At 51.0% G+C, this 15,017-nt stretch overlaps 1 protein-coding gene across 2 annotated transcripts; it reads right to left on the bottom strand.

Moving 5' to 3' along the window:
- Positions 1 to 708: 708 nt before the first annotated feature.
- Positions 709 to 14,528, bottom strand: ZSCAN18 (zinc finger and SCAN domain containing 18). Of its 2 annotated transcripts, none has more exons than XM_038527522.1 (7): positions 14,303 to 14,528; positions 8,001 to 8,482; positions 7,287 to 7,349; positions 6,117 to 6,208; positions 4,846 to 4,945; positions 3,782 to 3,874; positions 709 to 2,507 (listed from the first exon to the last, which is right to left on the bottom strand). In XM_038527522.1, the coding sequence occupies exons 2-7, from the start codon at positions 8,401 to 8,403 to the stop codon at positions 1,744 to 1,746; spliced, it is 1,515 nt and encodes a 504-aa protein (XP_038383450.1). In that variant the 5' UTR covers positions 8,404 to 8,482; positions 14,303 to 14,528; the 3' UTR covers positions 709 to 1,743. The 2 variants fall into 2 exon arrangements, with proteins under 2 accessions (XP_038383450.1, XP_038383449.1); XM_038527521.1 differs by having other exon boundaries at positions 8,001 to 8,540; positions 14,303 to 14,527.
- Between the last annotated feature and the right edge of the window lie 489 nt (positions 14,529 to 15,017).

Below are 15,017 nucleotides of genomic sequence, written 5' to 3'. Positions count from 1 at the left end.
GTTCTCTCACTCTCAAATACATTTAAAAAAATCTTAAAAAAAATTACCAGGGTAGCCCGGGTGGCTCAGTGGTTTGGTGCTGCCTTCAGCCCAGGGCCTGATCCTGGAGACCCGGGATCGAGTCCCACGTCAGGCTCTCTGCATGGAGCCTGCTTCTCCCTCTGCCTGTGTCTTTGCCCCTCTCTCTCTGCATGTGTGTCATAAATAAATAAAATCTTAAAAAAAATTTTTTTTTAATTTAAAAAATTACCAGTGGGACACCTGGGTGGCTCAGCAGTTGAGCACCTGCCTTTGGCCCAGGGCGTGATCCTGGGGTTCTGGGATCAAGTCCCACATGCTCCCTGCATGGAGCCTGCTTCTCTCTCTGCCTATGTCTCTGCTTCTGTCTCTGTGTCTCTCATAAATTAATAAAATCTCTTTAAAAAATTACCAGAGCCACACCCAACTCAGGATGGGGGTGTTGAGGAGGTAGACAGTCCCAGACTCCCACATGTGACTGAGGCCATGAGATGACGTCCCTCCAAGGACACGAGTGGAAGTTATGTGTGTCATCTCCCAGCTGAGCGAGTGTGGCTTTAACCATTTGCTCCAGGGGTCCAGCAGAGGGCAGAGCCATAACAGGGACAGAGCCTGGATCCCCAAATCTCTACATGAAGCAGAGCTACCTCCCATCCACACACAAGCAATAGCAACAAACACAGACTGTCATGTGAATGCAAGAAATAAATCCTTTATTATGTTAAACTTCTGTGATTTGGGCATCATTGTAACAGACTGCCTGCTCAAACACCATGACAGAAAGAGGCACCAGTTTAATCTACAAGAAGCAGTTAAAAGTTTATGCTCAGGCAACAGAAACTATGCTGTAATCTGAGATTAGATGCAAAAATCAAGATCACCTTATGTAGCCCAAGGAGTAAAGTTCTGCTTGCCCAGGCAGACACATCTCATCAAACTTTACTGGTGTTTTCAGCCTGGTCTGATCATGACCCTCCAGCCTCTGAGTGAGAAATACATCTTACATTGTAACCAGGTAGATATATGGCTGAAAAGTTTCACAAAACAATATTTGCCTTTACTACGTGATGAATTTTTACCTATTTAATTCTACTTCAGTTTTGTAATGCCGGTGGCCATCAATTTGATTTCACAATTCACTAATGGGCTGAAACACATGGTTTGAAAACACTGTTAGTAGGCTCCAAGCATTTTTGTGATCTTTGTTTAGCCACTCCACATATGTAGACACGTGCATTAACCAGGGAACAGTTTGCTATTGAGGATTCAGAAGTGAACTTGACATTGGGTGTTTATGAAAGGACCAAACAGTTTGGACAGAAGCCCTGGGGAGCTCGAACAGGAGGGAGAGAAACAAGGCTAACTTCAAGAGCTGGCAGATCACACACTTTAAGGCAACTCTACACTTTGCACAACGACAAATGTTCCGAAGTGTGGGTGGTGCTAAAATGGCTATGGAAGAAAGGGGAATCTTCTTTCACACCTGACAACTCATGGTTGCATGTGGGCATCCGCATGGGTGTGTTTACAAGGAGAGAAGGGCTTCCCGAGGGCCCTTCCTGGGTTCTAAGTGCTTTAGCCACATTAGCTCATTTAGAAAACAGACAGACTTACATCCACACAGACACTGCAAGAAGCCACACAAGGGTTTCAAAGGAGCCTGACATCCTTGGGAATCCTGGGCAGGCAAAGTTGCCCACTAGGGACACTTAAAAGCAAAGCGGCTCATCTCTGCGCCGCAGACTGCACGGGACCATCACCTGCCACACACCCCGGGAACCCACTGAGCCTCCCATTGGCACGGGGTCCACATGCAGCAGGGGGGGGTCCCAGGGCCCTCCCCAACACGTAGATCTTCTCCTTCTCGTGGGTCTTCTGGTGCTCAGCCAGGGCTAGACTGAAGTGGAAGGTCTTCCAGCAGCCCTGGCATGCATACAGCTTCCTGCCACTGTGGCTTCTAAGATGATCAATGAAATGTGAGATCCACGCAAAGGTTTCCCCACACTCGCTACATGCGTAGGGCTTCCCTCGGGATGCCCCAGGCTCATCAGCAGCAGGGGAGCCTGCAGCAGAGGTATCCTGGTCCTGCCTGGCTGGGGACCCTGCACTGCGGCCAGCTGCATTAGGCTCCTTCACGTGGTATTGCCGGTGGTTGATTACACTGGAGACACACTCAGGGCCCTGCCCACCCACATCCTTTGGGTGGGGCCTCTTCCTTCCAAGGCCTTGGTGCGAGGTGCCTGGCATTACAGGCACAGTGAGGCTCTCCCCAGCTGTGGCCCTGTCCTGGACTGGCTCTCGGATTACTGACCGCCTGTGGGCTATGGTGACAGGGCCTGGATCCCCCTCCTGAGGATCCAGAGCCTTCTGCATCTGCTCTTCTTCCTCCGGGGCAGCACCCGTTAGGGGGCAAACAAGAATTTCCCTCGTGAGCCTCTCCATCAGCGTCTCACACATGTTCTCTCTGCCTTCCTGCCACCTCCTGCCACCTGAAACAAGGTCATAATGTGAGTAGTCCCAATTCCCAGGACTCATAAGGAACTCATAAGGAAATGTGAGCAGGAACACTAACAAAAGGCAAAGGCCAGAGACTCAGAAGGGGCAGGATGGAAAGCGGAGAAAGGGGGAAGTGGGTGAAGATACAAGGAGTGCTCTGGATGCACACCATCAGCCAATTCTCTCCACAAACCTAGGGGCAATGGATTTAAACAAGATCACTCAGAAGACTACCATGTGTCCCCCATCTGCTTTGCCTTCTTTGGCAATCCTGAACTCACAACTGCCTGCCTGAAGACAGTCATTCCAACCATGTCTTGCAGCTGAAGTGACTGAGTTCTGGCCAAAGGGACGTGTGCACAAGTGTTAAGGGGTAGGGAGGGGTCTCCTCCTTCCTGCAGCTGTGGATGTGAGCTGTAGTAGCCACCCTGAACCATGAGTGAGTGGACACTAGCAATGGAGCATGAGCTGGGGGAGCCTGTGTTCTCACCAGGAAGGGCCAAATAAGCCTTTGCAGAGTAAACAAACGTGTTACACTGGGGGTACCCAATGAAGCATGCCTCCTGGGATTCAGGCCCTTGGGATTCACTGCCACACACACACACCAGCACACTGGATTGCCCACCTGACCTTCTGTGGTCTGTGGTCTGTGGGACATTAAGAATGCAGGACACAAGCCAACGCTTGCAAAGCACCTGCACAATGGCACTTACCCTCCTGGAATGCTCCCTCTATGAACCCAGATGCCATGCTGTGAAGAAGCCCAAGCTGGCCACTTGGAGAGGCAACATGGAGAGCCCAGGCTGAAGGCCTCAGCTGAGTTCCCAGTGAAAAGCCAGCACTAACGGCCACTGGTTGAGTGAGGCCACCCAGGACCCAGGGTGGGTCCTTGGTCCCACGGTCATGGCCTAGTCAAGCCTCCAGATTACTATGGCTGTGTACATGGCCCAGCAGCCACCAAAGGGAAAACAGGTGTCCAGCCAATCCCAATCAATCCACAGGATTGTAACAATCAACACTGTTGTTGTTCAAGTGACTAAGTTTTGGGCTATTATGAAACAGATCATTAAAATAGCTGGATACCTGCCTCCTGCTCTGACACCTGGGGTGGGGGTGGCAAAAATATGGGACACAGGGTGAGAGAACAGTGAGGTCAAACTGGAGATCTTTGCTGAGACCAATGGAGCTGTAAGGAATTTCCAATAGCCTCTAAAAGAAAGAAAGGCACACCCTCCGCCCTGGCCTGACCACAGCTCTCGGATCTCACCTGAGAAGCCGCCTTCTGGGGGTTCTGTTTCAACTAAACGAAGTTCCTCTGTCTCCACTCTGCAGGTATCGTCAGGCTGGGCAAGCTGATACCCTGAGTAGGATCAAACAAAACAAAACAAAAACAAAAACTGAAAGAGATGTTGAAACCAGAAGGGAAAATAGCCAACAATGCAAAGTCAAATCCCACAGGCTGGCCAGGTGAGTACTGCAGCCTCCATCATCTCCTCTGCCCTGGGACACCCGCCAAAGCTGCCCTGCATGGAGCCCTGGAGAGCCAGGGGCTCCCACAACACTGGGGAAGGAGTGAAGAAGAGGGTCTCCTGAGGCAGAGCCAGAAGGGCCAACAGGGAGCGGGGGAAATTTAAGAGAGAACAGTCAGAAAAAACCAGAAAACTGCAACCTTAATTAAGGGCAGTGATGGCACCTGTGCCGTGGGCACAGATGTCCACACAACAGGAAAGACCCAAGAAAGCCAAAAGTCTCCATTTCTGCACCAAGAAGGATGGGAAAGTCGACATAATGGGGTCAGGAGGCCTTTCCATATCCAGAAGTTTCAGGTCCCAGAGCAGGGCCTGAACTCAAAAAGCTAGGGCTCTGGCAGGACTTAAATGTGTAGACTGGGAAGAGCAGGGCCAAGGTGGGGACCTCAGCAAACTCCTTCACTGTCTAATACATATAAAACCTTATGGGGCCAAAAATAAATAAATAAATAAATAAATAAATAAATAAATAAATAAATAAATAAATAAATAAATAAAAAGGGCAGCCTGGGTGGCTCAGCGGTTTAGTGCTACCTTCGGCTCATGGCCTGATCCTGGAGACTTGGGATTGAGTCCCATGTCAGGTTCCCTGCATGGAGCTGGACTCCCTCTGCCTGTGTCTCTGCCCCTCTCTCTCTCTCTGTGTCTCTCATGAACAAATAAATAGAATCTTAAAAAGAAAAAAAAAAAAAACACCCTAGGGGGCCTTAACCAAAGCCCCACGTGGGAGTTGGAATCCCCTAGGCCAATGCTTTTGGAAAAGGATGGAGGGGCTGCGTGAGGCCATGGGGACAGCTCTTACCCCACAGGAGCAATTTCCGGAAAGCCTTCAGGTTCTCCTCTGCCGGGTCCAGGTGGCCCCATTCTCCCAGGTACAGAGGCACCTCCGGGAACGTCAACTTCTGAAATGGCAGCACCACCATGGCTGAACTTTCCCATGCATAGAAGGGTGGGTCCTTGGTCCCACGGTCAAGGTGAGCACAACGGGGGTGGCATCATCCTAGGGGTTACCACCCACCACCCTGCAGGTCCTGGACGCAGTCCCAGGTTAAGAGGGCAGAGTTTCTCAACTTTAGCGCTAAGGACTCTTTCAGCAGGGCCTGTTCCGGGCACTGGAGGATGTTTCTTGATCTCTTCAATCCAGATGTCAGCAGCACCTCCTCCTCCACAGAAGCAGCAACAAGCAAAGCTGTCCTAGACATCACCAAATGTCCCCCAGAGGGGCAAAACCACCCTGGCTGAGAACCACTGCTGTAGAAGACCCCAAAGTCTTCTATCTCCTCTATGCCTGAACATCACACGTGCCCTAGGCCAGCACCCAGGAGACAGGGGTGACCAGGACAGCCATGCTTGCTGCCCTCAGGAGAAGCAGAGGAAAGGGCAAAGCCAGGCCCACAGAAGGGCAAGGGGCATGGGAGTGAGGAGGGGAGCCTGCAGGATGGGGGCAGCTGGCACAGCAGGAAGTAAGGAGGTGGCTGTGGCTAGCAGCAACAGTGCACCTCGGAAGAAATGAACGGTGCACTAGTCACGGCCAGAGGGACAAGGGCCAGGGAGTTGCCACAAACTGGGTTAGTGGGTAGGGAGCTAACAGAAAAGGACCACCTGGGGCAGCCCAGGTGGCTCAGTGGTTTAGCACCACCTTCAGTCTGGGGCCTAATCCTGGAGACCCAGGATCAGGTCCTGCGTTGGGCTCCCTGCATGGAGCCTGCTTCTCCCTCTGCCTGTGTCTCTGACTCTTTTTCTCTCTGTGTCTCTCATGAATAAATAAAATCTTAAAAAATAAAAAGACCACCTGCCCAATAGTCCCATGGGGGCAATGACAGCATGTGGACCCCTCCCAGAGACCTCTCCTTACCTCATCCCCACCATTGGCCGGGTTCATCTCTTGGTTTCCTGGAGAGGCAGCAGCCTCAGTGCCCAGCCCTGGAATCTCAGTCCACCCCCCAAGCTCCTCCCATGCAGCTGGTGGCCTATTCATGATGGGGGCAGGAGACAGCCTAGCAAGTTAGGGTGACAGATCCTCCTCCTTGGGAACTGGTCCATGAGCCCCTGGACAAGACAGACCTCACCCACCTTCGGTTCAACCTTTGCGGGGTTGGCCTCTTCAGTCTTCTCGTTGCCGATGCACCCCTGTTCTAGAAGCACAGGGTCTGGAGTGGGACAAGCTGGGAGAAGGGGAGACAAAGCTGAGAAGACTGCTTTTATACAGCTGGGCAGTCCAAACCAGTGAGGGAGCCCCCACCTTGCACAAGAAAAAGAGTGAAGAGTTCTCAGACTAAGAAGGGAGGTCCGAGTGCTCATGCACAGCAGGTCCCAAGCTCAAGGGACCTGACAACTGTCCTCAACTGACAGAGCAGAACGAACCAAGAAGAAAGCAAAAAGAAGCTCAAGGTCAGTAGGGGCCCCAGAAATGTGAACTAAAGCCACAAAGCAGATAACACTTTCATATCCATCAGCTTGTTGGCAATCTTAGACAGCAATGACATACAGTGCTGGTACAGATGTGGCGAAATGGGTACCCATGTGCCCATGTGCCCGTATGTGTTACAAAACTTCTATAAAGCCATGCAGAAATGTCCTTTGTGCAGTGATCCCGAGGAACCCATCTACACAGACACTAGGTACAGGCCTGAGCCCGTTTTACAGCACATTTACAGGAAGAGGAAGAACCTTAATGGCAGTTAATTGCAACTCCAAGACAAAGAGGGCAGATCCTGTGAAATGCTATCAAAGTAAGGACATGGCACTGGGAATCTGGCCACAGCCTGGAGGGGCCTGGGTGGGGAAGACATTGCTCTATGCCAACAGCGTGAGCTCAGGCTCAGGCTGCAGTAGTACATCACCTGCAGGGAAACTGGCCACAAACCCTCTGAGCAGACTTGTGGGTAAGATATGTGTGCATGTAAGAGATGTACAGAAACACATGAAGGAACATAAACCTGGAGGCTCCTTTAGTTTTAGGGGGCATGTGCGGAGGAGAGATTATTATTTTTTTCTTTGTATCTCAATGCTTTTCACTATTTATAGTAAACCATATATGATTTGTATAATCTTTGAAAACAAATTTAATTATAAATACTCGTTACCCTGACCAGAGCCTACAGAAGAAGTCAGCACAGACTCTGAGGCCTTGGTTATCTGGCCTCCCTCTGGCTCCCATGATAATCTGCATGGTGACTCCCTCCCACTCTCCACCAACCAAACCAAGGCCAATATCTGCCCAAGGGCTAATTGGTCACTCACAGGTGTCAGGAGGTGCCTGGGTCTCGTTGGGTTCCAGGTCTTCACTGGCCCTCATGGGCCCACCTGGTAATAACAGACAACAAATGCTCAGCATGCTCCCCACACTCCCCCTTGCTCAAAGCTGTAGACAGCCCCATGGGAGACTCAACAGCATCCCTGCTTATACTCGAGGGGCGGGGAAGCCCAAAATTGAGAGATGTGCTAAGAATGACACAATAAACCTGCAGGGGGTGGACATGGACACAAGCTTCTGACTTTGAGCCCAAGACTCCAGGCCCCCATCACCACCAGTCCCTCAGGTCCCACCCTCAGATGTGAAAGAGACTCTGCCCACCTACCCCCAGTGCTCCTCTTCTTACCATACTGAAGGGGGGCAGAAACAAATGCCCAGAACATTTACTTGGTTTTTAAAGAGCTGGTTCCTCCCTGCTTCCTTATATTTGGAAGGCAGATGTAAGGGCAGGTACCCCAGAAGCCTTCCTGGCTCATGAGGCAAGTCTGGGCAGGGTGGCGGGGCTGTATTCCCTGCTGAGAAGCTACCCCCCAGCTCAGGACTGCTCACTTCCGTGCTTCTTATATAGGGAGGGACTCAACTCTCAGGTAAGCCACTGACTAGAGTTTGGGCTCTATGCTGTCAATTTTACTGCTTCCAGACTGACCACGCTCCTTCACATTTCTTCCATGGTGTACTCTCCTCTGGGGTAGTTGCCTCACCTGGCTCTTCTAGGGCCTTGGTAAGGTCCTTCACCAGGGAGGCGGCCTTCTTGCAGTTCTCAGGATGCTGAGCCACCACCCAGGGCCGTACTTTGTCAGGCAGGACACTTAGGAACTGCTCCAGGACCAGGAGCTCTAGTATCTCCTCCTTGGAATGCACCTCAGGCTGCAGCCACTGGCGGCACAGCTCATACAGCTGGGTCAGGGCCTGGTGGGGCCCAGCTGCTTCCTGGTAGATGAAGTTCCGGAAATTCAGCCGGGAGAACTCAAGGTTGGTAGGAACCTTCCCAAGGGCCGTCTTGGGTTCCTCCTGCTGGTCTCCAGCTATTGATCCTAGCATGGGCAGTTCTGGGGTAGTCAGGGAGCTCCTGGGGGTGGCAAAGGCTTTCTCCAAAGGCAACATCTTTCCAAACCTGCACTGGGAAATAGGGCTACCCAGGGACAGAGCACGTGTGATGGAGGGTGAATTCACGTAACTGCAGCTGCAAGGGAGACAACAGGGACAGCGGGATGCTCTTGGATCTCAGCCAGAATCCAGACCTGCACAGGACAGACAAAGATGCCTACACAGTGAGAAGCCAGTCATGGGTCATCCATTCCAAAGGAGAACAAGCAGGGTCCTCTGAGCTCATCAGCCCCACCCACCAAACCCGAGTCCATGCAGAATTATTTCCAAGCCATCTGCTTGCTAAGTATCAGTAGAGTTTTATACTTTTACAGACAAAAATTAACATAAAAAGTAGGAGATGGAAACTCATTTTGTAAGACTGCTATCAGGTTAAAAAAAAAAACAAAAAAACTCAGGGCAGCCTGGGTGGCCCAGCGGTTTAGGGCCACCTTCAGCCTAGGGTGTGGTCCTGGAGACCCAGGATCGAGTTCCATATCGGGCTCCCTGCACAGAGCCTGCTTTCTCCCTCTGCCTGTGTCTGTGCATCTCTCTCTCTCTCTCATGAATAAATAAAATATTAAAAACAAACAAACAAACTCAGTCACAGCTAAAAGAAAAGTTACAGGATGATCTCACTTTTAAAGATCTTAAAACATTACTAAACTCATTCCAACAATGCATACTCGAAACATGTGATTATTATGCCAGATTTGGGTGTATCTCAGACCTCCTTTCATGTTTGGAAGTGGGCGGTATCATGATTGCTCCTCTCAAGACAACTAAAAATACAGTTGACCCTTGAACAATACAGGTTCGAAGGGCATGGGTCCACCTACTGTCAGTTTTTTTTAAATGCATACAGTATAGGGCAGCCCCAGTGGCGCAGTGGTTTAGTGCCACCTGCAGCCCCGGGTGTAATCCTGGAGACCCAGGATCGAGTCCCACATCGGGCTCCTTGCATGAAGCCTGCTTCTCCTTCTGCCTGTGTCTCTGCCTCTCTCTGTGCGTGTGTCTCTCATGAATAAATAAATAAAATCTTAAAAAAAATAAATGCATACAGTAGAATACTGTAAATGCATTCTCTTTAAAATTACAAATATTTTACTGTAAAAATACAGTATATAAAACGTGTTATATATAAAATATTTTTTAAAGATTTATTTATTCATGAGACACACACAGACAGAGAGGCAGAGACACAGGCAGAGGGAGAAGCAGGCTCCATGCAGGGAGCCCGATGTGGGACTTGATCCTGGATCCTGGGATCAGGCCCCGAGCCACCCAGGCATCCCCATACAAAATATGTTAACCAACTGTTTATGTTATCAGTAAGGCTTGCAGTCAACAGCACACTACTAGTAGTTAAGTGTTTGGGAAGTCAAGAGTTATACACAGATTTTGGACTATGCCCTAACCTTCACCTTGTTCCGAGGACCAATTGTAGATCACTGGTCAACAATATCTATTTCTGGAAATGGCACAGGACTGCAGAGGTTGCCTGGCCCACCCACAGAACCAGGTGGGAGGTATACATTGGCCAGGAGTAGGGTACAATGGTGGGGGGAGAGGGGAGACTGGAATTTAGGTCCTGGAAGTTCATTACCTGCTCGGCCCTCTCCCCACCCCCAGCTGACCCTGACAGGTAGTGGAATCATTCATGAGAAGTGAGATTTGGGATATTTAGGTGAAATTTCTTGACTGTAACTGTTGGCAAACAGTGAGCAAGCTGGAGGACAGAACCTGGCAGGCCGCTACTGGCCAGGCCTCCAGCTGTTGGCTCTGGGCTCATGATGCTTTCATTGGCTGTGAACACACAGGTACATGAACTCCAGCTCCTCCCAGACCCTGTTGGGTCTGCACTTCTCCCTTAATAACCAGAAGAACCACAAACCCCACTGGGAGGGAGACATCCCAGACAAGAGCTGTACCCAAACCCAGTGAGAATGCTCTCCTTGGCTGAATCAAAGAAACGGTTTTCTTCCAAACACATCTGAGGAATTCGAGAAATCTGTGTGATCAAAGCTGTGGTGAGGATGTTTTCTCAGCAATCCCACTTTTACAGAGAAAACTGCAATATGGGACTGGGCATCAATGACCTCCTCCAATGAAAGTGAAGAAGTGCTCTAACATTTCACCAGGGCAGGGCCCAAGGACGTTGTAGCTGTGGGGGTGTTTGATTCCAGTTATATGGAGTGCCCAGAATAGGCAAATCCACAAAGATGGGAAGTAGCTCAGTGGTTGCAAGGGACAGAGGAGGGGGTCTGGGTCAGAGGGACTGCTAACGGGCACAGCCATTTCTTCCTGGAGTGCTAAAATGTTCTAAAACAGAGTGTGGTGTTGGTTGTACAACTCTGAAAATGCGAACAATTACTGAATTGCACTTTACACAGGCAATGGTATCTCAATAAAGCTGTTTAAAAATAGAGGGGAAAAAAAGGTTGGCAGAGGGCCAAGGGCCTACTGCTCCCCCTCTCAGAAGCTAGACAGTTGTCAGAAGACATGCCACACAGAGTTCCCGTTTCCCTCCAGGAAAAGAGAGCTGTGCTGTGCCACTACCACCCCCTCACTCTCCCTCCTCCATTCCCCTCCCACACCCCTACCTCACCCCACCCTGTTCCCTAGAGCACTCTTTTCCTGTCCCACACAGGTCTGGGCTCTGAGAGGGCCCCCCAAGGAGACCTTCCTTCCACCTCCACCTCACTCCCTCTTTCTTAGCTGCTTATCTGCAGCCTCCTCCTCTGGAATGTATCCCCAGGAGAGCAGAGGCTATTCACAGGCAAGCCTCTGGGCAGTGCCTGGCTCAGCATTTGTTAACTGCATAAATTTTTTTTAATTCATTTATAAAAAAAAAAAAAAAAAAACCTCATTTATTTTAGAGAGAGCCCAAGAGGGTAGAGGGACAGAGGAAGAGAGAACCTCAAGTAGACTCCCTATTGAGCATGAAGCTCCACACAGGGCTTCATCCCACAACCTGAGCAGAAATCGAGAGTCAGACACTCAACCAACTGCGCCACTGAGGCGCAAATACATAAATTATTTCTAATTGGCGCCAGTTCTCTATTAAGAGGCATACTAACTATACTTAATTTCTGTTGCCATTATCCTCATATCCGTCTATCTGGGATCAGGTTGGAGATATATTTGGAAGGTAATTGTAGAAGTGGGATACCTGGACCACTGGACATGTGCTGTGACCCGCAGCAACTCATAGGAGGCAACCTAACCCTTGCCACCCACTATAGTAGTGGGTGCCCCCTCCTCACCTCTGCACTGGGGACCCTCAGACCATATCACACACTCATTGCACTCTGTGGGTCACCTGCCTGGTTTCTGATGGCATTTTTTTTACAGCTCCCTTTCTTATAGGTAAGTAAAGTGGTCTCTGTACAGCTTGGTCTTACTAGTGTCCAGCTCTGTGGCTTTTCAGTTTGTGCTGTTTTAGCTTTAAGGTTCTAATATTTATTGCCAAATTTGCTTTTCTTTTTCCCTAAATTTCTGTGTCCCAAAACTTGTTTATAAAAAGCTTCCTTCCCTACCTCAGGATTAGAAATGCCCTCCTGCAGTCACTCTGCTAGAGCCATGAGTGGCAAATGCAGGACAGTCACTCTAGTTATGACTAACTTCACCATGTGATAAAAGCAGCCAAAGGACCTGTATGCCCTGGGCTGCCGTGCCCCCATGACCAAACAGGCTGCTGCTTGGCCTTCCAGACTCTATTCTTTAACCATGTTTCTGCCACTAGCTAATCAAGAGCCTCACCTAGCAAGAGAACTATTGCCAGCTCCACCCAGCTGGCACAGCCATACTTATTCCAACAGGCACAGGACACATGGAACTCTACATGGCATACAGGCATATGTGTGGTTACGCAAGCGATTTTGGTTTTCTTAGGATGCCACAGGCATGGTCATTCTCTGCAGATATTTGTCTCCATAAAGTTACTTTCAAGTCACTAATATGTGGCTGCACAGGTCTCACCTTCCTTCATCAGAGCTTCACAACCTGGTCATGCTGCTGCAAGGATGTTCTTGCTGGGCAGGGACCCCCAGAACTTCCCGTCCCCAGTGTCCTTGAGTAAGGCAATTCCCCATTGCCCAAATTCCTCCTGGCTCAATCACCAGGCAGTCAGTCGGTCATTCCCTTCTAAGCCCCATCACACACACATTTTGGGGCCATCCAAGATTTGCCTCAAATGGGGATGGAAATTTCCTGGAGCTTAGGCTCCCTCCACAGACAAGTCCTGGGATACAGAGGAAGCCTTGAGGGGGCAGGGAGTGGATGGGCAGGTGAGCTGAGAGGTCCCCAAGTGCTGTGAGCCTCCTGTGCGCAAATCCCTTTCACACCAGGCTAAGGAGAGCTCAAGCTTGAATCCTAACTCCTCAGCTCTATCTCCAGGCCTGCCCTGCCCTACTTCCCCCTCTCCCCACATGCTTATCTAAGGTGACTGAGGATATAGAGGGGCTCTGGGAGTCACCCAGTAATTACATATTCATTATAAAGGGAGGAAATAGGGATCCCTGGGTGGCGCAGCGGTTTGGCGCCTGCCTTTGGCCTGGGGCACGATCCTGGAGACCCGGGATCGAGTCCCACGTCGGGCTTCCTGCATGGAGCCTGCTTCTCCCTCTGCCTGTGTCTCTGCCTCTCTGTCTCTCTCTGTGTAACTATCATGAATAAATAAATAAAATCTTTAAAAAATAAAAATAAAAATAAAGGGAGGAAATAGTGCCTTTAGAAGGAAAAAACATGGACCAAGGATCATCTTTAACTAATCTGTTGTCTTCTATGATTCCTTCCAAGACTGCAAACTCTGGATCCACTCTCGAGGACAGACCCAAATCAATAAAGGTCCTACATAACTGGCCTGGGCTTCCCAAAGCCTCAAAGGGAACTCAAAAGACAGGAATTCACATACCCAAAGAACATGCAGAGAAACAACAATTTACATGTGGCCCTGCACTAGTCCTAGACCAGAAAAGGTACAGGACGTTGTTGAGTTGGCTGGGGCAATGGGGGACCAGACCCTGGTATGGAGAGGTGGACGGTGGGGCTGTCCAGCTGAGCCTCCTGGGGGTCAGCGGTGACACAAGACTGTGAGAGGGGAGAGGCTGAGGAGGGAGGAGGGAGGAGGGAGGAGGGAAGGGCAGGCTGAGGGAGAGGAGGAGGAAGAGTGGAATGAGAAGACAAGGTGACGGAATGAGAAGACACGGTGATGTACACAGAAAACAAAATACTAACAGGAGAATATGACCAAAAAACATGCAGTTCTAAGACCTTTCCTTAGAACTCTTCTGAACTTTTTTGTTTGTTTTTTGTTTTAAATAAAAGGTCTGAACAATATCCTCAGTCTTCCCCAGTCCCCTTGCCGGCTCCTCCAGGAGCAGCATCAGGGAGTCATTCTTGCCCGTCTCTTGGGTTTCTTCGCCCACCAACGGGGTCCTAGAACAGGAACAGACACATCTAATTCAAAGTGAAACCAACCCCAGGCTGCAGGGCGTTCGAAGGCCTCAGGGAGCCGGGGGCAGAGACAACCCCTCCCCCCACGCCCCACTTCGGGCGGCTCCGCACCTCCCCCTCGCTCAGCTGGACGCACACAGGGTACCTCAGCCTCCTCCCCGCTCCCACCCCTAAAGGGCACTCTCAACCTTTAGGTCCCTTCTCGTAATCCCCTCCCTCTCCCAGGCCACAGGAGGATGCCCTCAACCCTTCTCCATTCCCACATCCAGGGGTAGCCATGCCCCTCCACCTGTGGCCTCTCAGCTCCCCTCGCCCCTCCCTCGGGGGAATCGCACCCCCCACCTCACTCCCACTCCAGGGGCTCCCAGTCTCCTTCCTTCCCCCGACGCTGGCCTCCACCCCAGAATCCCTCCCTCCCCTCCCCCACCCGGGGTCTCTCCCTGCCCCCACAGCAGGTCACCTCCGAACAAAGCTGCGCGGCGCGCACTGGCAGGACCGCTACGATCCGCTCGGGAAAAGCACGTCGTAGCACCCTGCTGCCGCCGGCCAGACCCAACCCTTGCGTAGCGGTCTCAGGCCCGTTCCAGCCGCTAGGAGCTCGGCGCGATGGCGTCAGATCAGACTGCGCGTGTGCATTGGGCCAGGGCCGCGGACTACGACTCTCAGAATGCAGCGGACCGTTCCGCAGGGCGAGGGCGGGGCGAAGATCCAACAGCGACCGGGTAGCCAATCAGAGGCGGAACTAGCTCGCTCAGCACCTAGGCCTCCCGTGCGCCTGCGTCATTATCGAGCCTTGATAACGCAGGGAAGAATACTGCTCTGAGAACCAGAGACCAGGAGAGACAGGACGACGCGGAGACAGGGAGTGACAGAAACGCGAGACCCCAGGACCGTGCATACCCAAATATGGAGAGATAGGGATAAGGAGACCAAGAGTTCCAGAGTATCAGAGGAGGGGAAAGACACAAGGGGAGGCCGACAGAGGCACGGAGGAAGGGGAGGTCCAGAGACAAGGAGGCTCAGACGTGGATAGAGACCTAGGGACAGCGACAGGGTCAGGGACATTCTGAAATAGGTAGACCCACAATTGGGAAACAAAGATAGAGGCCCAAAGACGGGAGACCTTGAGATAAGAGGACCCAGAGATGAAGATAGAGAAGATGAGCAGCAGAAAC

Source organism: Canis lupus, chromosome 1, assembly GCF_011100685.1.
Source record: "Canis lupus familiaris isolate Mischka breed German Shepherd chromosome 1, alternate assembly UU_Cfam_GSD_1.0, whole genome shotgun sequence".
Taxonomy (NCBI): domain Eukaryota; kingdom Metazoa; phylum Chordata; class Mammalia; order Carnivora; family Canidae; genus Canis; species Canis lupus.
This window is presented reverse-complemented; position numbering and strand designations above follow the sequence as displayed.